Source organism: Macaca thibetana, chromosome 13 (assembly GCF_024542745.1).
Source record: "Macaca thibetana thibetana isolate TM-01 chromosome 13, ASM2454274v1, whole genome shotgun sequence".
Classification (NCBI taxonomy): Eukaryota; Metazoa; Chordata; class Mammalia; order Primates; family Cercopithecidae; genus Macaca; species Macaca thibetana.
The window spans coordinates 45875901-45902768 of NC_065590.1; the positions used below are offsets into that span (position 1 = coordinate 45875901).

At 43.4% G+C, this 26868-nt stretch overlaps 1 protein-coding gene and 1 long non-coding RNA gene across 6 annotated transcripts; one reads left to right on the forward strand and one right to left on the reverse strand.

Moving 5' to 3' along the window:
• Positions 1-74: 74 nt before the first annotated feature.
• Positions 75-26817, reverse strand: C13H2orf74 (chromosome 13 C2orf74 homolog). Of its 5 annotated transcripts, none has more exons than XM_050753513.1 (5): positions 11210-11668; positions 10864-10977; positions 10587-10767; positions 9283-9469; positions 75-173 (listed from the first exon to the last, which is right to left on the reverse strand). In XM_050753513.1, the coding sequence occupies exons 1-4, from the start codon at positions 11323-11325 to the stop codon at positions 9296-9298; spliced, it is 585 nt and encodes a 194-aa protein (XP_050609470.1). In that variant the 5' UTR covers positions 11326-11668; the 3' UTR covers positions 75-173; positions 9283-9295. The 5 variants fall into 5 exon arrangements, with proteins under 5 accessions (XP_050609470.1, XP_050609472.1, XP_050609469.1 ...); XM_050753515.1 differs by lacking the exons at positions 75-173; positions 11210-11668 and adding exons at positions 13230-13303; positions 26727-26817 and having other exon boundaries at positions 8996-9469; XM_050753512.1 differs by lacking the exon at positions 75-173 and having other exon boundaries at positions 8996-9469; positions 11210-11403; positions 11499-11667.
• On the forward strand, positions 11638-20788 carry LOC126933621 (uncharacterized). The gene is made up of 2 exons (XR_007718682.1): positions 11638-11804; positions 20081-20788. It is a non-coding gene; the product is annotated as an uncharacterized LOC126933621 (long non-coding RNA).
• Positions 26818-26868: the final 51 nt, after the last annotated feature.

A 26868-nucleotide genomic window follows, 5' to 3' on the forward strand; every position in this document is an offset into this window, starting at 1 on the left:
ACCTCAAAACAAAAAGACGTTTTGATTTCACCTTTCACACTTCACTAAAGCAGCTATAACAGAGTCACATGAAGGAGCAGCGGGGTGGGGTTGCCTGATCATAAGAAGCCTCGTTTCCCCTGCTAAGGAGCTTGCACTTGGTCGTACAGGCAATGGGCAACCACTGAGGCAACCTAAATGGAGAAATGACACGGTCAAATATGTTCTAGAAAAATCAGTCTTGGCCGGGCGCGGTGGCTCACGCCTGTAATCCCAGCACTTTGGAAGGCCAAGGCGAGCGGATCACGAGGTCAGGAGATGGAGACTATCATGTCTAACACCGTGAAACTCCGTCTCTACTAAAAATACAAAAAAATTAGCCGGGCGTGGTGGCGGGCGCCTGTAGTCCCACCTACTCGGGAGGTCGAGACAGGAGAATGGCGTGAACCCGGGAGCCGAGATCGCGCCACTGCGCTCCAGCCTGGGAAACAGAGCGAGACTCCGTCACCAAAAAAAAAAAAAATCATTCTTACGGACTTTTGGACAATGGATGGGGTAAGATGGAAACTGGAAGGAGGGGGACTTGTCAGGGTGGAGAAGGGGTGACAAATATTCAGGGATGAGAGGTGTTCAGAAGTGGAATCTGAGTGCGTCAGACACTGGGGTGCAGCAGAGAAAAACGTTTTGTTCAGCGACTGGGACTTGCAGCTTGGTTAGTAGCCGCACCCTCAGAGACTAGAATGGAAAGAGGCTGGAATGAGGCTTGGGCTATAACTCTGGAAAAAATCAGCAGGTAAGAGGTAGGCAGGGAAGAGGGGGCCTGCAAAGAGCGACTAAGAAGGAGGAAGGCAATCACGGAAGCATTTAATCAGGGACCCAGGGTGCACGGATTGACTTTTTTTGTGTGACGGAGTCTCGCACTGTTGCCCAGGCTGGAGTGCAGTGGCATGATCTCGGCTCACTGCAGCCTCCGCCTCCCAGGTTCAAGCAATTCCTTCCTCAGCTTCCCAAGTAGCTGGAATTACAGGCGCGTGCCACCACGCCCAGCTAAGTTTTGTATTTTTAGTAGAGACAGGGTTTCACCATATCGGCGAGGCTGGTCTTGAACTCCTGACCTCAGGTGATCCGCCTGCCTTGGCCTCCCAAAGTGCTGGGATTATAGGCATTAGCTACCACACCCAGCCCAGGATTGACTCTTATTAGCAATGCACTAGTGAATCAGGAGTTGGATGCCAGTTTCACATCACAGTAGACCCATGAGCTGCTAAGGGTCTGCTTTTGAGGAAGTCACTATTCCATTTTCTTTTTATAATTTTGGTGCCTATCCCTTAGTTTAATTCTCTTAATATTTGTTGAGCTACCAGCATGCACATGTGTCCCAAGCACACTACCACCATAGCACATAGCACTGTGTGTGTAGCCTTTGCTCTCAAACTCTGTTATCTTCATTGGCCTGCTCACTTTGAGGGCAAACACTCTTCCTCCTTTTTATCCCGATGCCAGAGCTGTGCCCAGCACATAGTGGGCACCAAGGACATCTTTGTTTAGATGATTGGGTGAAGGATGGAATGAATATTTCTCAAACTTGTGTGTTCCAGCTCATTAATAGGCTCTTAATTGGCTATAAAATTAATTTTAGTAGAGGTAAAATTTTACAGAAGGTATCAACCATCATTTTTATCTTAATGAAATAGAATAGAATTGAGTTTAAATGATCAGAATGGCTACATATAGTAAAGGTTAATATTGTTTCTTAAATCATTGGGGGTTGTGTGTGTGTGTGTGTGGTGATGTATTATGGTTAGACTATGTTTTTTAAGTTTGAAAGCCACTGCTGTAGCAAACCCAAAGATAAGTACAATAGCTTACAACTAACTTCATCTGTTTTACACATTGTAGAATCCCTTGTGCCCAGCACACAGCAGATCTCAATAAATATTTGTGAAATACATCAGTTCATAAGAGTGGATGAAGTCATTTGTTGGAGGAATATGAAAGAAGATGGGCCTTGATGGATGAATGGAATTTCAACAGGTAGAGAGATGGGAGAGTTCCTTCCAGACCAAAGAAGAATCACATCAGCAAAGATGTGCAGGTTAGGAATGAGTGGAAAGTAGGATGGGCACAAAGCAGAATGGGTGAGAAGACAAAAGTGAGGACATTTTGACAGGGGAGTGAAAGCCGCCATGAAGTCTTTTTATACCATCAGTGAAGCAAATGTGTGCTGAGTTGTGTCTTCTCTAGCAGCAGTGGCCCACACCGGCCGCCCACACTGGCCGCCCACACTGGCCGGCTCTGAAGCCCTGTGCTTGGATCCAAGTCTTGGCTCTGCCACTTACCGGATGAGTGACCTCAGGCAAGTTCCTTAATCTCTGTGTACTTCATTGTTTGTAAAATGGAAATAGTGTTACCATCTGTCTGCATTAGGATTAGATTCCACTGCTAGTAACAGTGGGAGACCAAAATTTGAAGGATTGTTGAGCTGAAGACAGTTAAGAAGCCAGCCAGGCACAGATGGATCTTTGCTTGGATCTTTGCAAGGTCTTCCTAATGGTCTCTCTGTCCCTGTTAGTCTCTTTCTCCTCCAGTCCAGCCTCCACTGCCTCCATGTGATCTCTCTAAAACCAGGGGCACCTTCACTTGGCAGTGTCTTAAAACTGCTCTTCACCTCTGCTGAAGTCAAGTACTTCCCAAGAGGACTGATGTTTGCTTTCCGCATCATCTAGGGCAGTACCAACCTGAGTCTCTGTGGCAGGCAGCCTCTGAGATGACCCTCACCTATCCCTCCCTCTTGGTATTTGTACCTTTCTGTAATCCCCTCCCCTTGAGTGTGGGCTGGACCCGGTGACTTGCTTCTGATGGACAGAATACAGCAAAAGTGATGAGATGTTCCCTACAGGATTAGGTTACCAAAAGACTGCCCTTTTTTTTTTTTTTTTTTTTTTTGGAGACAGAGTCACGCTCTGTTGCCAGGCTGGAGTGCAGTGGTACAATCTCAGCTCACTGCAACCTCTGCCTCTCGGGTTCAAGCCATTCTCCTGCCTCAGTCTCCCGAGTAGCTGGGATTACAGGCACATGCCACTATGCCCGGCTAATTTTTGTATTTTTAGTAGAGATGGAGTTTCACCATGTTGGCCAGGATGGTCTCCATCTCCTGACCTTGCAATCTGCCCAAATTGACCTCCCAAAGTGCTAGGATTACAGGTGTGAGCCACCGCGCCGGGCCTTTTTTGTTTTTTTAATTGAGACAGAGTCTTGCTCTGTCAACCAGGCTGGAGTGCAGTGGTGCAATCTCAGCTCACTGCAACTTCCGCCTCCTGGGTTCAAGTGATTCTCCTGCCTCAGCCTCCTAAGTAGCTGGGATTACAGGTGCCTGCTACCATGCCAAGCTGATTTTTATATTTTTAGTAGAGACGGGTTTCACCACCTTGGCCAGGCTGGTCTCAAATTACTGACCTCAGGTGATCCACCCACCTCAGCATCCCAAAGTGCTGGGATTACAGTCATGAGCAACCGTGCCCAGCCAAAACTCCCCATTTTCTTGCTGGTGGGTTGCCTACCTCTCTCTCTCCCTCTTTCCCTCTTCCTCTTTCTCTTTTCCTGCGCCTCACTTGGAGGAAACAAGCAAGTTTATGCATGAGTAAAGTTTTGCAAGTTTATCACAGGGTACATTCTAGCTAGTGGCATGCAGAATGGAAAGGTGCATATATTTTCAATTTTGACAGAAACTGCCCAGTTATCCTCCAGAAAGATTTATCAACTTACACAGCTGACCCCTATACAACATGGGGGGTTTAGGGAGACTGACTCTGCCACACAGTCAGAAATTTGTGTATAACTTTTGGCTTCCCCAAAACTTAACTATTATTAGCCTACTGTTGGCTGGAAGCCTTATCTAGAAGAGTTGATTAACATATATTTTGTATATTATATTTACCATATTCTTACAATAAAGTAAGCTAGAGGAAAAAAAGTTTTATTAAGAAAATCATAAGGAAGCCCAGGCACTGTGGCTCATGGCTGTAATGCTAGCACTTTGGAAGGCCAAGGCAGGCAGATCACCTGAGGTCAGGAATTCAAGCCCACCCTGGCCAACATGATGAAACCCCGCCTCTACAAAAATACAAAAATTAGCCGGGCATGATAGGGGGTGCCTGTAATCCCAGCTACTTGGGAGGCTGAGGCAGGAGAATCGCTTGAACCCGGGAGGCAGAGGTTGCAGTGAGTCAGAATCATGCCACTGCACTCCAGCCTGGGCGACAGAGTAAGACTCTGTCTCAAAAAAAAAAAAAAAAAAAAAGTAAGGAAGAGAAAATATATTTACTGTTCATTAAGTGGAAGTAGATCACCATAAAGGTCTTCATCCTTATCATCTTCATGCTGAGTAGGCTAAGGAGGAGGAAGAGGAGGGCTTGGTCTTGCTGTCTCAGGGCTGGCAGAGGCAGAAGAGGTGGAGGAGGTAGAAGGGGAGGCAGGAGAGGCAGGCACACACTCAGTAACTTTTACTGAAAAAAATCTGCATATAAGTGGGCCTATGTTGTTCACGGGTCAGTTACTTTTGTCTAATGAGAATTCTTTTCCTCCTCTTCTTTAACCCTTCACCAGTATCAGCCATCTTTCTAATATTTGACAGTATGATAGATTAAAAATCAATATAATTTTTTTATGAATAAATATTTATTGTTTTACTTTAGTATTTTTTTTGAAGTCAGGTGAGCATCTAAATTTTTTTTGGCCATTTATTTTTCTGCCTATACATATTATCTTTGTCAATTTAAAACTAGGTGATTCATATTTTCTTATTCCTATGGGTGAAATAATTTCTTATGTATCTGAATGTTCTTAATCATTTCTTTATAAGGAAATAAACTTTTGGTCATAAATTTAAAAAAAAAAACATTTCCCAGCATAACAATCACCAGAGTCAATAATGCTGGAGCTGAGGATACTTGACCCTGTGTTTGCTGGAATCATGATAAACAGGGGATTGAGCAATAAGTAAGTAAATTGAGCATAATGGAAGCCAGATTTCTTGTTATTAGAGAAGGGGTTTACAAATATGGAGTGAGTAAAGCTATAATACACCCTATTGGATTGGAATTGGAGGTGCTGGTGTGAGCCCATGGTCATGTATAAGGATAGATAGCTACAGAAATGGATACTCTGGTCCACAACTTTTTTGAAACTTTCCCCTTCAAAAGGTATAATCTCCTTGCCCTTGAACATGGGCTGGACTTAGTGACTTGCTTCTCACCAACCAGAACATGATGGAAGGGATGTATCTATATACATGTTCTTCTATACATATATATTTAATATATATATTAAATTGGGACACTGGAAAATTTTGAATGGGGACTGCAGATAGATAGTGGTAATAGTGAATCAGTCTTAATTGATGGTTGACCTGCAGTTATCTGGGAGAATGTTGCAGATTTTCAGAAATATGTGTTGAAGTACCAAGGGCAAATGATACATAATGTTTGCATCTTACTCTCAAATGCTGTAAAAATGTGAATATGTATGTATGGAGAGAGAAAATGGTAAGACTATTGTGGTAAACTGTTAACTGAGGAATCTGAGTGAAGTTCTTTCTACTACTCTTGCAGCCTTTTTATAAATCTGAAATTATTTCAGTATAAAAGTTGTTTTAGGCCGGGTGTGGTGGCTCACGCCTGTAATCCCAGCACTTTGGGAGGCTAAGGCAGGCAGATCACGAGGTCAGGAGATCGAGACCATCCTGGCTAACATGGTGAAACCCCATCTCTACTAAAAATGCAAAAATTAGCCGGGCGTGGTGGCGGGCGCCTGTAGTCACAGCTACTCTGGAGGCTGAGGCAGAAGAATGGCATGAACCTGGGAGGCGAAGCTTGCAGTGAGCCGAGATCGCACCACTGCACTCCAGCCTGGGTGACGGAGCGAGACTCCTTCTCAAAAAAAAAGTTGTTTTAAAAATAGGCCTTCCTAGTTTGTTGTTGGAGTTTTGACTTTATATATTTTTTGTTTTGTTTTGTTTTGTTTGCTAAACAAACAAACAAAAATTTTAAGTAGTCCAAGCTTTATCAAACTTTTCCCTTTTGGCTTTTGGGTGATGTGTCCTGTTTGAGGCAGTCATTTGAAGAAAGTCCCTGGACCAACAGCTAATTAAAGAGGTAAAGTGGCAAGTTTGATCCCACTTTTGCAAGAGAAACACCAACAGGCATTGAGAAAAAACTGCTCAACTTTTCTCTGGAGCCATAGCTTAGGAGATAGACACATGGAGCCCTACAGCTTCACTGTCCACGGAGCATCTTCAGTTGAATCTGTAGTCAGTACTTCAAATTTAACAGAGCTAAAACCTGCCTATCTTTTTGCCCTAACTAGTTACTTCTCTGGACTCTCCTATTCCTGTCTCGCAGGTATCCAAACTCAGGAGCCATCTTTGCGTCCTCCTCTCGCTCCTCCCACATCTAACCAGGAAGTGATGTGCCTTAATCTTTCATCTTCTCATTACATTCTGCCACCTCCTATTCCAGGTCCACATCCTTCAAATCTGAATTGTCACTGGAGCCATCTCCATTTACCACCTCCGAGTTGCTAATCCTCAATAACTTACTCCTGGAGGAAAGCTCTAATGGACTTCTTCCCTTATTACCTAAGATTATTTATATTATAGTGTCACTTAAAAATATGTAGAAATGCAAAGATGGATATCAACTCCCTAACCTAAGAGCTTTCATCCAACTTTAAAAGATATTTACAAATCAAATACAACAAAAGCACAGAACCAATAAAAGTCAAATGGACATCCTAGTGCCAGATGCTCTTTGTTGACTGTTCTGCTGTTCACGTTATAGTCATGATCTGGATGGCCTTCTGGAATTCCATGTGCCTATATGGTTATAGGTATTGATGGCCAATTTTCCCATCATGTTCCTCTATTGGAACTTCTACAAAACTGTGGTGACAGTTGCACTGCAATGTGAATGTACTTAAAACACTATTGAACTGTGCACTTAAAAGTGGCTAAGATGAAGCCAGGCATGGTGGCTTACACCTGTAATCCCAGCACTTTGGGAGGCCAAGGTGGGTGGATTGCTTGAGCTCAGCAGTTCGAGACCAGCCCGGGCAACATGATGAAATCCTAGCTCAACAAAAAATACTAAAGTTAGCTGGGCATGGTGGCATGTGCCTGTAGTCCCAGTTCCTCTGGTGGCTGAGGTGGGAGGATTGCTTAAGCCCCAGAGGTCAAGGCTGCAATGAGCCCTGATCACACCATTGCACTCCAGCCTGGGCAACAGAGTGAGACACTGTCTCAAAAAATAAAATTAAAATTAAAATTAAAATTAAATAAAATGTTAAGATGGCAAGTTTTATGTTATATATCTTTTACCAAAATGAAAAAAATTTTAAATTTAGTATTATCATCAGGCGAAAGACAAAAAATGTAAAGAGACTCTGAATATATGCGCAGGCAACCTCCCCCAGCAGTCCACACAGCTTGGATCCCTTTCCCACTTTATACCCTTAGCCTGGGATCCTAAGTGAACCTCACTTTGACTTCTCACCACACTTCACTGTTGCCCCTCAACTCTCCTCTACCTCCACCTTCAGCGCCAGCCAACTGGCGTGAATCAAACCCAATATACATCCTCACCTCTTTGCCTTGGCTCATGTTCTTCCCCAGCTGCTTGTCTTATCTATCTAATCCTTCCATTTGTCTAAGTCCCTTTTCCTCCTCACAGTGGGATGGTCCCAGCCCACAGCGACATGCCTCCCAGCAGAGGGTGTCAATACACCCCATTTGGCAATAGTTCCACATTCTAAAATATTTATCACTTATACTCCCAACCATTCCACAGACATTTATGGAACATCCACATGACAATGGGCTAAGCCCCTGAATTACACGAATCTGCTTTTTCTGTCTCTCAGAGCCCCTTAGACATTTCACAAATGTATACTGCAGGTGTGTGGATGATGTCGTACCAGTCTGTACTGTCATATTTCACACATGGACAGCAAGATTTAAACCACTGAAATCAAGAATAGTATAATCTCAGGACTTGCCTAAAATAATAGGATGTTTTGTTGTTGGTAGTAGTTTGTGTTTTTGTTTTATTTTTTGAGATGGAGTCTCCCTCTGTCACCCAGGCTGGTGTGCAGTGGCACAATCTCAGCTCATTGCAATCTCTGCCTCCCAGGTTCAAGCAATTCCCCTGCCTCAGTCTCCTGAGTAGCTGGGATTACAGGAGTGCGCTACCACGCCCTACTAGTTTTTTTGTATTTTTAGTAGAGATGGAGTTTTACATGTTGGCCAGGCTGGGTCTCAAACTCCTGGCCTCAGGTGATCTGCCCACCTCAGCCTCCCAAAGTGCTGGGATTAAAGGTGTGAGCCACCATGTCTGGCCTGTTTCTCCCTAGTAGCTGGGACCAAAGGCATGCACCACCATGCCAGGCTTATTTTATTTTATTTTTATTTTTTGTCAAGACAGAGTTTCCGTATATTGCCCAGGCTGGTGTAGTTTGTTTTCTGTACCAATTTTTTTTTTTTTTTTTTTTTGAGACGGGGTCTTTCTCTGTTGCCCAGGCTGAAGTGCAGTGGCACAATCTCGGCACCCTGGTTCAAGCAATTCTCCCACCTCAGCCTCCGGAGTAGCTGGGATTACAGGCACGCGCTACCGTGCCTGGCTAATTTTTGTATTTTTAGTAGAGATGGGGTTTCACCATGTTGGCCAGGCTGGTCTCAAACTCCTGACCTCAGGTGACCCACCCACCTCGGCCTCCCAGAGTGCTGGGATTACAGGCAGGAGCCACCGCGCCCAGCCTGTACCAATTTTTAAAAAGCAGTGGTCAGTACAAGAAACATTTCAGGACTGAGTTCAATGGGGATTATGTAGTAGAAGACGACAGTTATGGAAGCTTCCGTGATGACAGCTGTAATGTTATTTGGTCATGAATGCCTATGATCAGAGGATGCAGAACATGTATTATTTCAAAAAATCCCCCTTGAATAATGATGTACATAATAGGCATATGTACAAACAAAAATCACTTTATTCACATGCCAGAACGGTGTTTGAGTAGACAGTTTTAAGGGCAATAAAATCAATTTCTTGAACTCAGATTTGAATTTTTAAAAAACTATATTCAAGCTCTAAGTATTTTACTTACAGAATTTTGCATATGGCCCACTTCTTTCTGCACAAAGGTAAAATACTATCTTTATTTGCTTAATTCCCCATTGTTTTGTTGTTTCAACATGATTTTGTACCCTCAGTCATTTCAATGTTAGTCAAAGGTTACATTTTCTTTCACTCTTACCCTTTTTTGAGCTTCATTTTCTCTCTTTATGTTCTCGAGTATAGCTTCGAGGTGTAGGGTATTCATTTCCAAGATCCACAACAATTACCTCCCTAGAAAATGTCACTCCTTTTAAAGGTCTTTTTTGGCTTTCAACAGCTGATGGAGTTCTAGTGACAGATATGTGTATTTTCTGCAAACCATCATCCTGCAAGAGAATGGGACAAACAATATAAACAAATAATCAATTTATGACATGCCCTGCTTTTAAAATTACAGGTTATATGTACACTGTTAACGATAAACAGAAAAAGCATTTCTAAATGATACAGGAAAGCAGCAATAATCTATCACATTTTCACATTTTTATGGTTATAAAAGCATACACTGACATATTCAAATAACATTTGGTGACATGTAATTCTCTCCACGAAGCGGTCAAACCCAAGAGCCATCAGGACCATCATTCTGTCGTGGACTGGGCATGGCCATGCGGTGGGAGGGCATGTGAGTTGTTCTTATTAGGGAGTCCCAGACACGGAGCTCAAGAAGGCCCCAGCCATGCTGTGTGCTGTTGTAGGACCCTAGAGCTAGGACAGGGGGCCACAGTGTGGGCCTAAGCTTGGCCACAGTGGAGAGGTAAACAATTCATCTCATTTTCTTATTGGAAACAGGAGAGGGTTGGATCACTAGATAATCTCTTAACAGCTCTAAGATTCTAGGATTTTGAGAAAAACAAACTGAAGGGGAATTATTAAGAAAAACACAAATATAAGAATGAAGACTAAGCAAGTTTCTAGACTTGGCATATGTAATGGTTTAGTAACATGAACTGATAAGCAACTAGAATGGCTTAAATGACTGTGGGCATTGGACTCATTCTACCTACAAACCTAAGTTACAGGCAACTCCATCTCCTATTATTATTATTATTATTTTACTTTTATTTTTTGAGACGGAGTCTCGCTCTGTCGCCAGGCTGGAGTGCAGTGGCGATCTTGGCTCACTGCAACCTCCGACTCCCGGGTTCAAGTGATTCTCCTGCCTCAGTCTCCCAAGTAGCTGGGATTATGGGTGTGTGCCACCACGCCCGGCTAATTTTTGTATTTTTAGTAGAGATAGGGGTTTCACCGTGTTGACCAGGCTGGCCTCGATCTCCTGACCTCATGATCTGTCCTCCTTGGCCTCCCAAAGTGCTGGGATTACAGGCGTGAGCCACCGCACCTGGCCCTCCATCTCCTATTATTATACCTAGCTGAGGAATGTACCTTCTTTTCAATCAAACAAATTCTAAACTGCTCCTTGAGAGTAGAAAAACATATCACCTCTTCTTGACCAGTTTCTCCAGCATTCTTAGGCTCTTGCTTCTCATTTATTTGGTTCTCCTCTTCTGCCTCCATGTCCCTTCTGTTTTCTAAGGGTGTGGCCAACACTTCCTTACTCTGTCTCTGGACAAGAATGCCAGGCCTCATCGGCACATCCAAATTCATGACTTGCATTAATACCCTAGAAAATTAATCGGTAGAGTTTTAAACATTCATGCATCCTCATCCCCACTATCACGCACAAAATGGCCTCTGACATATCCTGCGCCACACTCGCCTTTCATGGTCCCCTGGATTGCTTGTCACCACTTCAGCAGCTGCACAGTCTACACCTCCGTTTGCATCTGTACAAGGCACTTTCTTTGTCTCTTTACCTTTCCTGCCTTGGAAACTGAAAACAAACAAGCCACAAATTCAGAAAAGGAAGAATGGCCCTGATTTTAAGGTGTGGCATAGAAACTTCACTTTTAAACAGCGTATCAGCATTTCTAAAATGCTGAAATGAAAAAAGTAGATAATGATGGTATCATTACTTGTTCTATTTTAAATTGTTTACATTATTTCTAGATACATTTGCTAATGTGACTTGAAATCTGATCCCAATTATCAGCATGGATTTATACCATTTATATAAAAAAACCACCAATAAAAGGAGGATGCAAATGAAGCAAATTAGAAGGATGATGAAGAAAGTGATTGCTGTGATTTCAAAGCTCATAGGTTTAGCTAGAAGACTCATCCACTCTCACAATCACAGATTGTCCAAATATTCTTTTCCAACTCAATTTGAATGTAGTTCTCTTGTTCTTTAAGTTTTCTAGAAACAGAGGAACAAAAAGCTGTTTTCATTGTTGTTCTTTTGGTCAGTTCAGCTTCATGAAAGATGCTCTGCTTGTTGCGCAGTTGACTCACACTGGCTAGTTTCTCTCCATAACTGTGGTGGGGGCTGAGGTGGCCAGAGGGGAGACTGAGCTGGGACACGTGTGATCACGCAGCTCACCTCCCTCACCCCAAAAACTATCAGGATCCAGAGGAGAGAGGAATCGGAACAGCTGGAGCTGAACCCAGCTCCCCATTCTTCTCTCTTCAGTGACATCACAGAATCATGGAGCCCTTGAGTTAGAGACACCAGAGAGCCAGTCCAACCCCAGCCCATCACCTGGAGGCTGGAGAACCACGAAGCTGTGGCCTGTTCATCCCCTCCTCTGAGAGGTCCAGGTTAGAGGCCATATGAAACTGCCTTGACCATTCTTTGGGCAAGGATTTTCTCCCTACTCTCCAAACACCACCTTTCCTTTCCTAACCTGAGCCTGTTTATTTTATTGCTTCTTTCACAGACCATGAACAATTGGTCTGCTTCCTTCTTATGAAATCCCTCTCTATAGCCCTGAGCTCAAGGCTTCACTGTGGAATTCTACCAAACATTTAACGAAGAACTAACACCAATCTTTCTCAAACCTTTCAAAAAATGGAAGAGGGAACACTTACTAGTCATTCTGTGAAGCTAGCATTACCCTGATACCAAAGCCACTACAAAAAAAGAAAGCTACAGACCAATATCCTTTATGAATATTGATGCACAAGTCTTCAACAAAGTACTAGGATACCAAATTCAGCAACATATTCAAAGGATTACACACCGTGACCAAGTGGGACTTATTCCTGGAATGCAAAGATGGTTTAGTACTCAAAAATCAACCAATGTAATATATCACATTAACAGAATGAAAGTGAAAAATAAACACATTATCATCTCAACTGATGCAGAAAAAGCACTTGACAAAATTTAACACACTTTCATGATAAAACCACTCAACAAATGAGAACTAGAACTACCTCAACATAATGAAAGCCATATGTGAAAATCCAACAACATAATATTTAATGGTGAGAACATATTTGTAAATCACATAGTCTATTAATGGACTGATATCCAGAATATATAAAGAACTCCTACAACTCAACAACAACAAACCCAATTTTGAAACAGGCAAAGAATTTCAAGACATTTCTCCAAAGAAGATACACAAATGATCAATAAGCACAAACAAAAAAAGATCAACATCACTAATCATTAGGGAAGTGCAAATCAAAACCACAATGTGTTACTACCTCATACCCAATAGGGGGGTTATTACTTTAGAAAGAAAAAAAAAGTGTTGGTGAGGATATGGAGAAATTGGAACCCTTGTGCATTGCTGGTGGGAATGTAAAATGGTACAGTCACTGTAGAAAACAGTATGGCAGTTCCTCAAAAAATTAAGTAAAGAATTACTATATGATGCAGTAATTCCATTTCTGGGTGCATACACTAAGAATTGCAAGAAGGGACTCAAACAGATATTTGTAAACCCTTGCTCATAGCAGAATTATTCAAAATAGCCAAAAGGTGGAAAAACCCAAAATGTCCATCGAAGGATGGATAGATAAAACGTGGTGGCCAGGCATGGTGGCTCATGCCTGTAATCCCAGCTCTTTGGGAGGCTGAGGCGGGTGGATCACCTGGGGTCAGGAGTTCAAGACAAGCCTGGTTAACGTGGTGAAACCCTGTTTCTACTAAAAATACAAAAATTAGCTGGGCATGGTAGCAGGTGCCTGTAATCCCAGCTACTCGGGAGGCTGAGGCAGAAGAATTGCTTGAACCTGGGAGGCAGAGGTGGCAGTCAGTGGAGATCATGCCATTCCACTCCAGCCTGGGTGACACAATGGGACTCCATCTAAAAAACAAAACAAAACAAAACAAAACAATGTGGTGTATACACACAATGGAATACTATTCAGCTTTAAAAGGAATGAAATTCTGGGCTGGGCACAGTGGCTCACGCCTGTAATCCTGGCACTTTGGGAGGCCGAGGCGGGTGGATCACCTGAGGAGGGGAGTTCTAGACCAGCCTGGCCAACATGGTGAAACCTCATCTCTACTAAAAATACAAAAATTAGCCAGGCCTGGTGGCAGGTGCCTGTAATCCCAGTTACTCAGGGAGCCAAGAAAGGAGAATTGCTTGAACCTGGGAGGCGGAGGTTGCAGTAAGCCAAGATTGTGCCATCGCACTCCAGCCTGGGGAACAAGAGTGAGATTTCATCTCAAAAAAAAAAAAAAGAATGACATTCTGATACATGCTACAACATGGATGAATTTTGTAGGCATTATGCTAAGTAAAGTAAGCCAGACACGATAGGTCACATGTTGTATGATTCCACTTATATGAAGTACCTGAAATAGTCAAATTTATAGACACAGAAAGAAGAATCATGGCTAGCAGGTGCTGCAGAGAGGAAGAAATGGGAAATCAGTGTTTAATGGCTGTAGAGTTTCAATTTAGAATTATGAAAAAGTTCTAGAGGTGGACACGTGATGGTAGCACAATAATGTGAATATACTTAATACCACCAAACTGCACACTTAAAAATGGTTAAAATGGTAAATTTTATGTTATGTATATTTTATCACAATTTTTAAAATTATTTATGGAACAAAGAAAAGGGAATTTGTCTGTAAAGTGGCCAGGTATACAGCAGGCATTGCAAAAATAAAAATACCAGCACATACAGATTTTATTTCAATCTCCACTCATTCGTTCAATTTGTTTCCCCACTGTGAATGTCCTACCCCTACCTCAGCCCTTTACCTGTCCCACCTCTCAATCCTTTAAGACTTGGTTCTTGGCCGGGTGTGGTGGCTCACGCCTGTAATCCCAGCACTTTGGGAGATCAAGGTGGGAGGATCATTTGAGGATAGGAGTTTGAGACCAGCCTGGTATGGGAAACCCTGTCTCAACTAAAAATACAAAAATTAGCCAGCATGGTGGTGTGCGCCTGTAATCCCAGCTACCTGGGAGGCTGAGGCAGGAGAATTGCTTGAACCGGGAAGGCAGAAGTAGCAGTGAGCTGAGATCGTGTCACTGCACTCCAGCCTAGGTGACAGAGACTTCATCTTGAAAAAAAAAAAAAAGGCCAGGTGCAGTGGCTCAAGCCTGTAATCCTAGCACTTTGGGAGGCTGAGGCAGGAGGATCATGAGGTCAGGAGATTGAGGTCATCCTGGCTAACATGGTGAAACCCCATCTCTACTAAAAATACAAAAAATTAGCTCGGTGTGTTGGCACGCCTCTGTAGTCTCAGCTACTTTGGAGGCTGAGGCAGAAGAATTGCTTGAACCCAGGAGGTGGAGGTTGCGGTGAGCTCAGATCACACCACTGCACTCCATCCTGGCAACAGAGTGAGACCCCATCTCAAAAAAAAAAAAAAAAAAAGGACTTGGTTCTTGGATTCCCTTCCATTATGCAATCACCATCCATTGGGCTTCCTTTTGAAATCAGCCCAATTGTCCCATAAAGCTAATAAGCTAATATTTATAGTTTGTTGAACAAACATAGAAATGGACTCTCCCTGGTCTTAAAACTTGAAACAGATTCATCTCATCAGAGTTTCTTCCTCAGGAAACTGACCCTCAGGCAAGGAACTAAAACCCATCAGATCACTACCTCCAGACAATGAGACACCAGACTCCCCATCCTGACTGCTTCTTTACCTCTCCCTAATTCCTGTTTTTCCGCCTTCCCCACTATGTAAATCCCTCAATTTTAATCGACTGGGGAGAGAGATTTGAGACTTTATCTCCAGTTCACCTCAGCTGCACCACCAGATTAAAGCCTAAGCCTTCTTCCCTGGCAATACTCGTTGTCTCAGTGATTGGCTTTCTGAGCAGCCGACAGCAAGACCTAGACAGAACCCCTGGCATTTCAGTGACACTTCCAATCGTGCTTTCTCCGAGTTCTCGCTTGATATAGAAAACACCTTGTCACTTACCTATATCCCAACCCCTTGCCCTGTCCAGCTCCGGTCCCAAGCATGCTGGGAAGTGACAGGGTCTTTCAGTCTTTGCAATTTCTCACCTCCTACCCCCAAGGTCTTTCATAGTCTTTGTAATTTCTCATCTCCTACCCTACACTGATTTTTATTCCCTCTTGTTAACAAAACCTGTTTTCTAACTCTTCACAATAAGAATGCTTGATAGTAACTCTCATGGATATCTATACCTTAACGTGGGCCTAAGGTTAAAGTAAGACGGTCATGGTAGAATTTCAGGCACTAACCAGAAGATGGGGGAGCAAGGGTTCTCTTTGGAGCAAGGGGGGCTTTTCTCGTGCTCCTGGCATCTGTCATGTTGGGGTCAGATATTGCCTCTTCCATACAGAATAAGCAGTCCTGCCCTACTGCCTACCTCCTGCCTGCAGACTTCTTTGCTATGGTGGCCAGAGGGTGTGCACTCCTGGTGACAGGGTCTGCAGCCCTTGGGCTCCAGATGGTCCAGGGCATATGTGAATCCCCAACCACCTCCCTAAGGCCTTGACCATGTGATCTGTTGAAATCCTGTGACAAAAACGTGATCCAGGAATTACAGGATGAGTGAGGACACTCAAAGGACTCTTGAATTCAGCTGCCTGAATTTAGAAACCAGGGGCAGTGGACACAGGACCCAGGCCTGGCTGATCAGGATAGTCCACAGTTGAAGGGTCAACATGTGATCTAAATGAGCTTAATTAACCTCAGTGTTAAGATATTTGCAGGAACTTCCAGCATGGAAGAAAGCAGGGCTGAGAGTATGGAGAGAGACAAATTAAAAAGGGCTCTGCTTGATCTAGCTATGCCTGAAGTCTTGACTTACAGTGTGGACTGAAAGCTGGACTTTCAGCTGTATGAGTCAATGCCTTTTCTTTTTGGCTTAAGCTGGTTTAATTGGGGTTCATGGGCATTGCACCCCAAGATTCCTGACCAACACAGCGTTGCAACGAGCATCACACTGCCTCCTTTTCTGAGCCCTGATACAAGAGTCATAGCACCCATCTGCCATTTCCCGATCTGACTTGTTGAGCATTAAATAGGTTCTCTCCAGGCCAGGCACAGTGGCTCACACCTGTTAATCCCAGCTCTTTGGGAGGCTGAGGCAGGTGGATCACTTGAGTCCAGGACTTCGAGACCAGCCTGGCCAAGATGGTAAAACCGGTCTCTACTAAAAATGCAAAAATTAGCCAGGTGTGGTGGTGTGGGCCTATAAACCCAGCTACTCAGGAGGCTGAGGCAGGAGAATGACTTGAACCCGGGAGGCAGATGGGAGGTTGCAGTGAGCCGAGATCACGCCACTGCACTCCAGCCTACGTGACAGAGTGAGACTTCATCTCAAATCAATCAATCAATCAAATATTTGAGGGATTTGGTCACTATTACTACTCTAAGTAGATCTATAGACTGGTGTAGTCCCTAAATTGTCATTGGTCTGCAACAAAACACAGAAATGGAGACTAAATACCTAGAATCTTTTTGTTGTGGTGGTTGTTTTTGAGAGGGTCTCACTGTCACCCAGGATGGAGTGTAGTGGCACGATCTTGGTTCATTGCAGCCTCCACCTCCTGGGCTCAAGCGATCCTCCTGCCTTAGCTCCCCAAGTAGTTGGAATTACAGGTGCATGCCACCATGCCCACTAACTTTTTGTATTTTTTTAGAGACGAGGTCTCACCATGTTGCCCATGCTGGTCTCAAACCCCTTAGCTCAAGCAATCTGCCCACCTTGGCCTCTGAAAGTGTTAGGATTACAGGCGTGAGCCACCATGCCCAGCCAATTACTTGCTTATTGTTGGACAACTTACTGCTTTTATTAATAGCATTGATGGACATATTTGTACATATATATGTGAGCACAACTCTGATATTAAAATATTAATGTTTTATTTTCAAAATTTATTGGCCTCTGGCTCTTCATCTTTTATTCTAAATCTCATCCATTTTGTTTCATTGTTTTTTGGCTCCAAATATCTTATGTTTTGATTTTTATTTTCTTTTTTAAAAGAGACAGAGTTTTGCCATGTTGCCCAGGCTGGTCTTGAACTCCTGGGCTTAAGTGATCCACCTTCCTCAGCCTCCCAAAGTGCCAGGATTATAGGCATGAGCCACAGAACCCAGCCGATTATTTTAACTTCTATTAATTCCCTTTTCTTCAATATGTTTTTACTTAATTTCTTTTTTCGGGACTGGGTCTTGCTCTGTTGTGCAGACTAGAGTGCAGTAGTGCAATCATAGCTCACTGCAGCCTTAACCTACCAGGGTCAAGTGATCCTCCCACCTCAGCCTCCCGAGTAGCTGGAACTACAGGCACATGCCATCATGCCTGGCTAATTTTTTATTTTTTTTGTAGAGACAAGGTCTGGTTATGTTGCCCTGGCTGGTCTCCAACTCCTGGGCTCAAGCAATCCTCCCACTTGACCTCCTAAAGTGCTGGGATTACAGGCATGAACCACCATGCCCGGCCTTATTTCTAATTCTCGAGATTCAGTCTCCTCTTAACCTTTGTTAAGAAAAAAGCAATGTTCTGCTTTAGGTTTAAAAACTGTTAGGCCGGGCGCGGTGGCTCAAGCCTGTAATCCCAGCACTTTGGGAGGCCGAGATGGGCGGATCATGAGGTCAGGAGATCGAGACCATCCTGGCTAACATGGTGAAACCCCGTCTCTACTAAAAAATACAAAAAACTAGCCAGGCGAGGTGGCGGGTGCCTGTAGTCCCAGCTACTCGGGAGGCTGAGGCAGGAGAATGGCGTTAACTCGGGAGGCGGAGCTTGCAGTGAGCTGAGATCCGGCCACGGCACTCCAGCCTGGGCAGCACAGCGAGACTTCGTCTCAAAAAAAAAAAAAAAAAAACCAACCAACCAACCTTGATTTCTTTATAATCTATCTCATTAGCTTGCAAAAGGGAGATAATAAATCACATTCATTTGAATAGCCAAACAACTATTCTGGCTTTTTGGGGGGATATAGAGGCGAGGATGAAAAAAATCAAAAGAGGAAAAAAAATTCATTGGTGATGAGACTGAAATTGTTAAAATAGTAGAAACATTTCATAAACAATTAATGGGAAATAAAACATATTTTCTGACTCAAAGCAATTTTCTCAAGCCTAGAAATTAGTTTTTCTTGTAGATGTCAAAGTCTTTCTTAACCACAGGAGTCTTTATTTCTCTTTGTTGAATTAAAAGAAACCCCTGAATCACAAATTTGTCATCTGAGCAACTTAATTGTATTGGGAACTTGCTTAAATATGATTAGTCAAACACTTTAAACTTTTCTGTTTCTTTTTTTTTTTTTTTTTTTTGAGACAGAGTCTCACTCTGTTGCCCAGGCTGGAGTGCAGTGGCTTGATCTCAGCTCACTGCAACCTCTGCCTCCTGGGTTCAAGCCATTCTCCGGTCTCAGCCTCCTGAGTAGCTGGGATTACAGGCATGCACCACCACACCTGACTAATTTTTGTATTTTTTTTTTTAGTAGAGACGGGGTTTCACCATGTTGGCCAGGCTGGTCTCGAACTCCTGACCTCAAGCAATCCGCCTACCTTGGCCTCCCGAAGTACTGGGATTATAGGTGTGAGCCACCCAGCCTGGCCTTTTCTGTTTCTTTTTAAGCACACACTAAAAATATTCACGGCTCATGATTGGTAACCTAGTGCTCAAGGGGATGTTTTCCTCTCTGTAAAGATTTTGGTAACTGTTGGGCAAAAACAGACTTAAAACAATTTTTTGGGATGTTTTTGGATTTATAGAAAAGTTGAGAAGACAGTACAGGGGGTTCTCATATACCTCATCCCCATTTTCCCCTATTATTAATATCATAAATCAGTGTGATCTATTCGTTATGATTTATGAACCAATACTGATAAATTATTATTAACTAAAGCCCATAGTTAATTCACATTCTCTTAGTTTTCACCTAATGTCTTTTTTGGGTCCAGGACCCCATTCGGGACACTATATTACAATGAAATCATGTCTCCTTAGGCTCCTCTTGGCTGTAACAATTTCTCAAACTTTCCTTGTTTTTGATGACCTTGACAGCTTTGTAAAGCACTGATCAAGTATACTGTAGGATGACCCACTATTGGAACTTGAACTTTTGAATTCTAATTTTTTCTTTTTTTGGGGGGGGACAGAATTTCGCTCTTATTGCCCAGGCTGGAGTGCAACGGCATGATCTCAGCTCACTGCAACCTCTGCCTCCCAGGTTCAAGAGATTCTCCTGCCTCAGCCTCCTGAGTAGCTGGGATTGGATTACACATCTGCAGCACCACGCCTAGCTAATTTTTATATTTTTAGTGGAGATGGGGTTTCACCATGTTGGCCTGGCTGGTCTTGAACTCTTGACCTCAGGTGATCTGCCAGCCTCAGCTTCCCAAAGTGCTGGGATTACAGGCGTGAGCCACCGCACCCAGTTTATACATTTTAAATTTCACATCTTTATCCTTCTACTACTGATTTACTGAAACATTTTAAATTGTCTTCCTCCTGTCTGTCCTCACTTCTATTTTCCCTTCATTTATAATGATGCTTGGTAATGTTTAGTAAACAGCACAGTCAGGCTACCAGGTAGCTTTAAGGAGAGAGTCCACTCCACAAACTGATGTTGGCAGGATCCCTGTCCTGCATTTCCTAACACACTCTTTGTTCTACCCCCAGCCTTTAAAACATGGCCTTCTGAAAACCTGACCCTGGGAGACCTGGGAGCCTCAACTTTGTGCAGACTCCAAATGAGACTCACCTTGATGCGTCAGAAATCTCACATCTCTAATCCACAAAAGGGAGAAGCTTCATGGTTTAAATACCATTGTCTCCAAGAGACTGAAATCACTGGATCTGCGGCAAACCAGGGCAGTGTGGCCTTTGCCACAATGCACCTGGGCTGAATTTGTGGAGATCAATGTGGTGTTGGACTTTGTGATGGTTTTAATTATTTAATATTCCTCCCTTCCCTCGAGTGTGGACTGGATTTATAGTAGTAAATCTCTTCTAATGACTAAAATGAAGCAAAAGGGAGGGCCTGTGAGTTCTGAGAGTGGGTCATAAAACGCACTGTGGCTTCCTCCTTGCCTTTTCTCTCAGGTCACCTGCTCTGTGAGAAGCCGGTTGCCGTGTCGTGGGGACACTCAAGCAGCCCATGGAATGACCCACATGTTGAAGAACTGAGCCCCACCTCCTTCCAACAGCCAGGAACTAGGGCTTCTTGCCAATAACCATGTGAAGAAGCTTGGAAATGGATTCTCCCCCAAATGAGTCTTCAGATTACTACAGACTAACATCTTGACTGCAACCTCTAGAAAGACCCTGAGCCAGGATCACCAAGCACACAGAAGCTAACAGTTCATAAATGTTTGCATTAAGCTGCTACGTTTTGGAGTCACTTGTTATGTAGCAATACGTATCTAGTACAGCCTGTATTTATATATTTTGATCTTCTGTATATTATGATGTATTGTATATCATATGTATACAATGTATGTATGTATGATCTTCTGTATATTATGATGTTTTGACATCTTTTTTTTTTTTTTTTTTTTTTTTTTTTTTTTGAGACGGAGTCTTGCTCCGTCACCCAGGCTAGAGTGCAGTGGTGCAATCTCGGCTCACTGCAACCTCCACCTCCCGGGTTCCAGCGATTCTCCTGCCTCAGCCTCTCAAGTAGCTGGGATTACAGGCATCTGCCATCACACCTGGCTAATTTTTGTATTTTTAGTAGAGACGGGGTTTCACCATCTTGGCCAGGCTGGTCTTGAGCTCCTGACCTTGTGATCCTTCTGCCTCGGCCTCCCAAAGTGCTGGGATTACAGGCGCGAGCCACTGCACCCAGCCTGTTTTGACATCTTAAAAACCTTTCTAGCTGAGGCTGCCCCTCCTGGGACTAGCCAATTCTTAGTGAAAGCAAAGGGTGCGGCCTGTGGCATCCCTCTGATATGAAACCAACCAATCCAGAGCCAAGTCTCCTCCATCTGGCCAGCACACCCCAGGAGACAATATTCCTCTGCCTTCAGCATCCCTGGGGCCAAGCAGAGCCCTGAAACTATTCAAACTAGCCAATCTTGAGAAACTGAGTTTCCTCAGAAACTCCAACAAAAACCATGACCTATTCTCTCCTCTAGTTCTTGCCCCCTCTACCTCCTGCTCCATGCTGCGGGGCTTTCCCACTGGCCCTATGTGGTGTGCAGGGCCTCCTGTTTTTAGGGCCTATGAGGACAGTCAGCTTTGTTTTCCTGATCTTCTCATGTCTCCTCTTGTAGCTGCATCTGACTGACTATATGTAGGCATAAAGGAACACACAACACAGCCTCTGTGATGGAACATGTGGAGGGAGGACCAATGTGGATCTTACAGCAGGCCCCAATGTGTCTCAGTGTTTCTGTCCAGGAGGCCCATTTTCCCTCTCAACATCACAGGATGATCCTCTTAGTGCAGGACTCACTGTAGCTCTCACTCCTTATAAAGATCAAGAAGGTACCTTCAAGAGGTAGGCTTCCCATCAAGGGGAGTTTATACAGTAACACCAGCTATACTCTTGCTGGAGGTGCTCTTAATGTTAGGAGGAATCCTGGATAGTCAAGACCTCACTAGAATCTAAAAGAAAACGGAAGGCCAGGTGCACCTCCATCCCAAGAATCCTAGATCTCTGGGGCACAGAACTTGGATCAGAGGAACGTGGCTGAGTTTTAGTTTATTGACTCTCGGCCTAAGGGAGAACCGAGATCTAACCCCAAAGGACAACTTCACCAACCCTCAGCACCTGGCCCTACAGAGAATATCCATGACTTGCCATAATATTTTTCCATTAACCATTATGGGATCTTTGCAGATCCAGTATTATGCAATATGACCATAACAGCTACCTAGTCCCAGGAAAGGCCATCTCCAACACAGGGACAAGAAGAACTAGACTAAGCCACTTCGTCTGTTGACTCAAATCTGCCTTCATGAAAATTACCCTTGAGATGCCTCTTTTGGGCTCCCCCATCAAGAAGCCCGACATCATCTGGGCACGGTGGCTCATGCCTGTAATCCCAGCACTTTGGGAGGCCAAGGCGGGTGAATTGCCTGAGGTCAGAAGTTCGAGACCAGCCTGACCAACATGGAGAAACCCCGTCTTTACTAAAAAAATACAAAATTAGCCAGGCGTGGTGGTGCATGCCTGTAATCCCAGCTACTCGTGAGGCTGAGGCAGGGGAATCACTTGAACCCAGGAGGTGGAAGTTGCAGTGAGCCAAGATTGCGCCACTGCACTCCAGCCTGGGCAACAGAGTGAGACTCCATCTAAAAAAAAAAAAATTAAAAACAAGGCACCCAACATCTAGACAGGGAAGTTGGCCCAGAAAGTCCACAGCATCCCTATTTTCAGTTGGACCAGGACAGCCTCGCAAGTGCTGAGGTGCATCGAAGGGCCAAAAGTTTTTCTGCCTTTAGCTCTGGAATAAACCTTGGCGTTGCACTTTTATAAACACCCTAGGCAGCTGTGAAATAGAACTAAGGTCTGCAGGAGGCCTTATTACAGCATCCAGGACTATGAAGCTATAAAAGGACACACCTAAGGCCCTGAAACACCCTTCCTGCTACATACTGGTTAACTCCCACTCTGGAGAAAACCTCACTCACTCTCCCGACTCTAATCCCCTGCAAAAATGTTATTCTTGTTGAATACAGATACACAGGCCATGCTTGAAGTCAGAGGGGAGATATTTTTTGGTCTCCATGGTTAGGCTTCATATCTGAAGCAACGTTTGTGAGTATCACCTTGCCCTTGAAGCTTATCTGCACTCACGTTTGTACCAGGAGGTTAGACAGATTGTGCAGGACTTCTTGTTTGTTTTGAAGACCTTATTTCTCTAGAGCAGTTTTAGGTTCATAGCAAAATTTAGCAGAAGATACAGAGTTTTCCCAAAGACCTCCTGCCCCAACACAGGCATAGCCTGCCAATTATCAACATCTCTGTCTCTACTGAAAATACAAAAATTAGCGGGGTGTGGTGGTGTGCACCTATAATCCCAGCTACTCGGGAGGCTGAGGCAGGAGAATCGCTTAAACCCAGGAGACGGAGGTTGAAGTGAGCTGAGATTGTGCCCACTGCACTTCAGCCTGGGTGACAGGGCAAGACTCCATCTCAAAAAAAAAAAAAAAGAAAAAAGACAAGACAAGCCAAAGACTATGTACAAAGGACATGTATTCAGAATATATAAAGAATTCTTGTAAATCAATAAAACAATAGAAAATGGGCAAAAGACTTGAACAGGCACTTCACACAAGAGGATATCCAAATGAGTAATAAACATTAGGGTCAGATTTTAAAATTAGTTAAAAAAAAAAAACCTCTCCTCTATTTCCAAAACAAGTAAAACAATAAAAATAATTTTATTAAAATATTCCTTTCCAGGTCAGGTATAGTGGCTGATGCCTGGAATCCCAGCACTTTGGGAGGCCGAGGTGAGTGGATCACCTGAAGTCAGGATTTCGAGACCAGCCTGGCCAACATGGTGAAACCTCATCTCTACTAAAAATATAAAAATCTGCTGGGAGCGGAGGCAGGCACCTGTAATCCCAGCTAATCAGGAGGCTGAGGCAGGAGAATTGCTTGAAGCTATGGGGTAGAGGTTGCAGTAAGCCGAGATGGCACCACTGCACTCCAGCCTGGGCGACAGAGCGAGACTCAGTCTCAGGACAAACAAAAACCAAACAAACAAAAAGGCAACCCACAGACTGGTAGAAAATATTTGCCACACAAATAATCTTTAAGAATCAACATATGGAATACATTTTTTAAAACTCCTATGAAAAAGGGAAAGGCAAAACAGAAAAAAGGTACTTCCCAAAAGACAAAGCATGAATGGGCAATAAATATAAGAGGCTCACCTCACTAATAATCACAGAAGTGCAAAGTGAAAACAAAATCAGGTAATATTTTATACCACAAGATTGACAAAAAAAGTAGTCTGTCAATTCTAAGAATTGGTGAGGACATGCAGCAAGGGGAAGATTTTCTATATTGCAGATGGAAATGTAAATTGGCAAAACACTTTGGATGAACTCTTGTTATTCCAAGAAAACTCTTGTGTGTTAAAAACATATAAAATAATATTCTTGTCTGGGAACAGTGGCTCACCCTGTAATCCCAACACTTTGGGAGCCTGGGCAGTGAGTTGTGATCACGCCGCTGCACTCCAGTCTGGGCAACAGAGGAAATCCTATCAAAAAAAAAAAAAAAAAAAAAAAAAAAGGAAAGGAAAAATCTTCCATAATTTCACCTTTTTTCTTTCTTTCTCTTTTTTTGAGAGTCTCCCTCTGTCACCCAGGCTGCAGTGCAGTGGCAGGATCTCAGCTCACTGTAACCGCTGCCTCCTGGGCTCAACCGGCCCTCCCACCTCAATCTCCCTGGTAGTTGGGACTACAGGTGCTCGCCACCACACTCCTATCTAATTTTGTTTTTTTGTTGTTGTTGTTGATGTTCTTTTTGTAGACACGGGTTTTCACCATGTTGCCCAGGTTGGTCTCAACGCCTGTGCTCAAGCAATCCTCCTGTCTCAGTCTTCCAAAGTGGTGGGATTACAGGTGTGAGCCACACACCCAGCCTCCAGTTTTTTGTTTTTGTTTTTTTTTTTTTTGAGATGAAGTCTTGCTCTGTCACCAGGCTGAAGTGCAGTGGCACCATCTCAGCTCACTGCAACCTCTGACTACCTGGTTCAAGCGATTCGATTCTCCTGCCTTAGCCTCCAGAGTAGCTAGGACTACAGGCATGCGCCATCACGCCTGTCTAATTTTTGTATTTTTAGTAGAGACGGGGTTTCACCACGTTGCCCACGATGGTCTCCATCTCCTGACCTCGTGATCTGCCCTTCTCAGCCTCCCAAAGTGCTGTGATTACAAGCAGGAGCCACCGCACCTGGCCCCTTTTTTTTATATTATACGTGTCTAGCTTTTTAAAAAAAAAGTTACTGTAGTCTTATTTTTGTTTTCAATGAACAGCATTCAGATAATTCAAAAAACAATATGTTATAATGAGGTACACATTAAGAAGTCTCTCACCCTATTTCAGTCCTACCCTCCATCTCATATGAAACCATGATTATTAGTTTCTTGAGTATATTACCAGAATTTATGTGGAAATAAGGATCATATACTCTCATTTATCTTTTTCTACACAAAAGCATAATTTATACACTGTTTGGCACCTGGGCTTTTTTCACTTAGTAAGATATGCTAGAGATGGTTCCACATTAGTATATTGGGAACTGATTCCTCATTCTTTTTCATAGCTGCACAATGCTCCATTGTGCATATGTACTATAGTTTATAATATCAGTCCTCTGATGGATACTCGCGTAGTTTACAATCTTTTGCTATTATAATCAATAACCTCCTACACATATTACTTTATATGTAAGCAAGTGTATTTGGAGGCAAAATTCCCCAAAGTGGGATTGTTGGGTCAAAATGCAAATGTTATTCAGTGTGGTTTTGATAACCACAAAGGATTGCTGCATTCAGCTCCTACTAGCACTGTAACTCGGCACCTGTTTCCCTTACATCCTCCTATATTTAGTATATTACCAAACGTTTCAATGTTTACCAATCATGATGATTTGCATTCTTATTAAAACTGATGCTGGCTTGTAATCCTAGCACCTGGTGAAACTAAGGTGGGAGGATTACTTGAGCCTGGGAAGTGGAGGCTGCAGTGAGCTGTGATCGTGCCACCTGTCTCAGAAAAACAAAACAAAACAAACAAAACAAAATAAACAAAACAGGCCAGGCGTGGTGGCTCACGCCTGTAATCTCAGCACTTTGGGAGGCTGAGGCGGGTGGATCACCTGAGGTCAGGAGTTTGAGACCAGCCTGGCTAACATCGTGAACCTCATTTCTACTAAAAATACAAACATTAGCTTGGCGTGGTGGCACCTGCCTGTAGTCCCAGCTACTCAGGAGGCTGAGGTGGGAGAATCGCTTGAACCTGGGAAGCGGAGGTTGCAGTGAGCCGAGATTGCATTACTGCACTCCAGCGTGGGCAACACAGTGAGACTCCATCTCAAATAAATAAATTAATTAATTAAATTAAATTTAAAAAAAAAACACAAAAACATGCAGCTAAGCATCTTTTCACATATATAAAGTCTATTTTGAACTATTATTTTTCTGTGAACTTTGCACCCCAGTCCTTTGCCTATTTGTCTAATGCACTGCTGCCTGTTAATTCTCAGATATTTTAAAATGAATATTTAATATATTTATATTTGGAAAAACTTATCCAAGGAAAAAAGACGACGCTAAAACTCCTGTTATAAAACGAACATACCATGCCTTTCCCCCTCGAGTCTGGAATCCGGCCAGAGCAGGTTTTTAACAGACTCTCGGACGACGTCAACATGTCCTCGGACCTGACCGCTCACGCTCCAAATAGTGCGCCCAAACCTTAACATCTGTGTGCGCATGCTCGC

What these genes read in the sequence shown, in the direction of transcription:
- C13H2orf74 (XM_050753513.1), bottom strand. Translation starts at nt 11,325, where the DNA reads ATGAGTCTTCTAGCTAAACCTATGAGCTTTGAAATCACAGCAATCACT. An exon ending in GTGGTTTTTTTATATAAATG is followed by an intron (nt 10,978 to 11,209) that starts GTATAAATCCAT and finishes GTTTGTTTTCAG; the next exon opens with TTTCCAAGGCAGGAAAGGTA. An exon ending in AATCCAGGGGACCATGAAAG is followed by an intron (nt 10,768 to 10,863) that starts GCGAGTGTGGCG and finishes TTAATTTTCTAG; the next exon opens with GGTATTAATGCAAGTCATGA.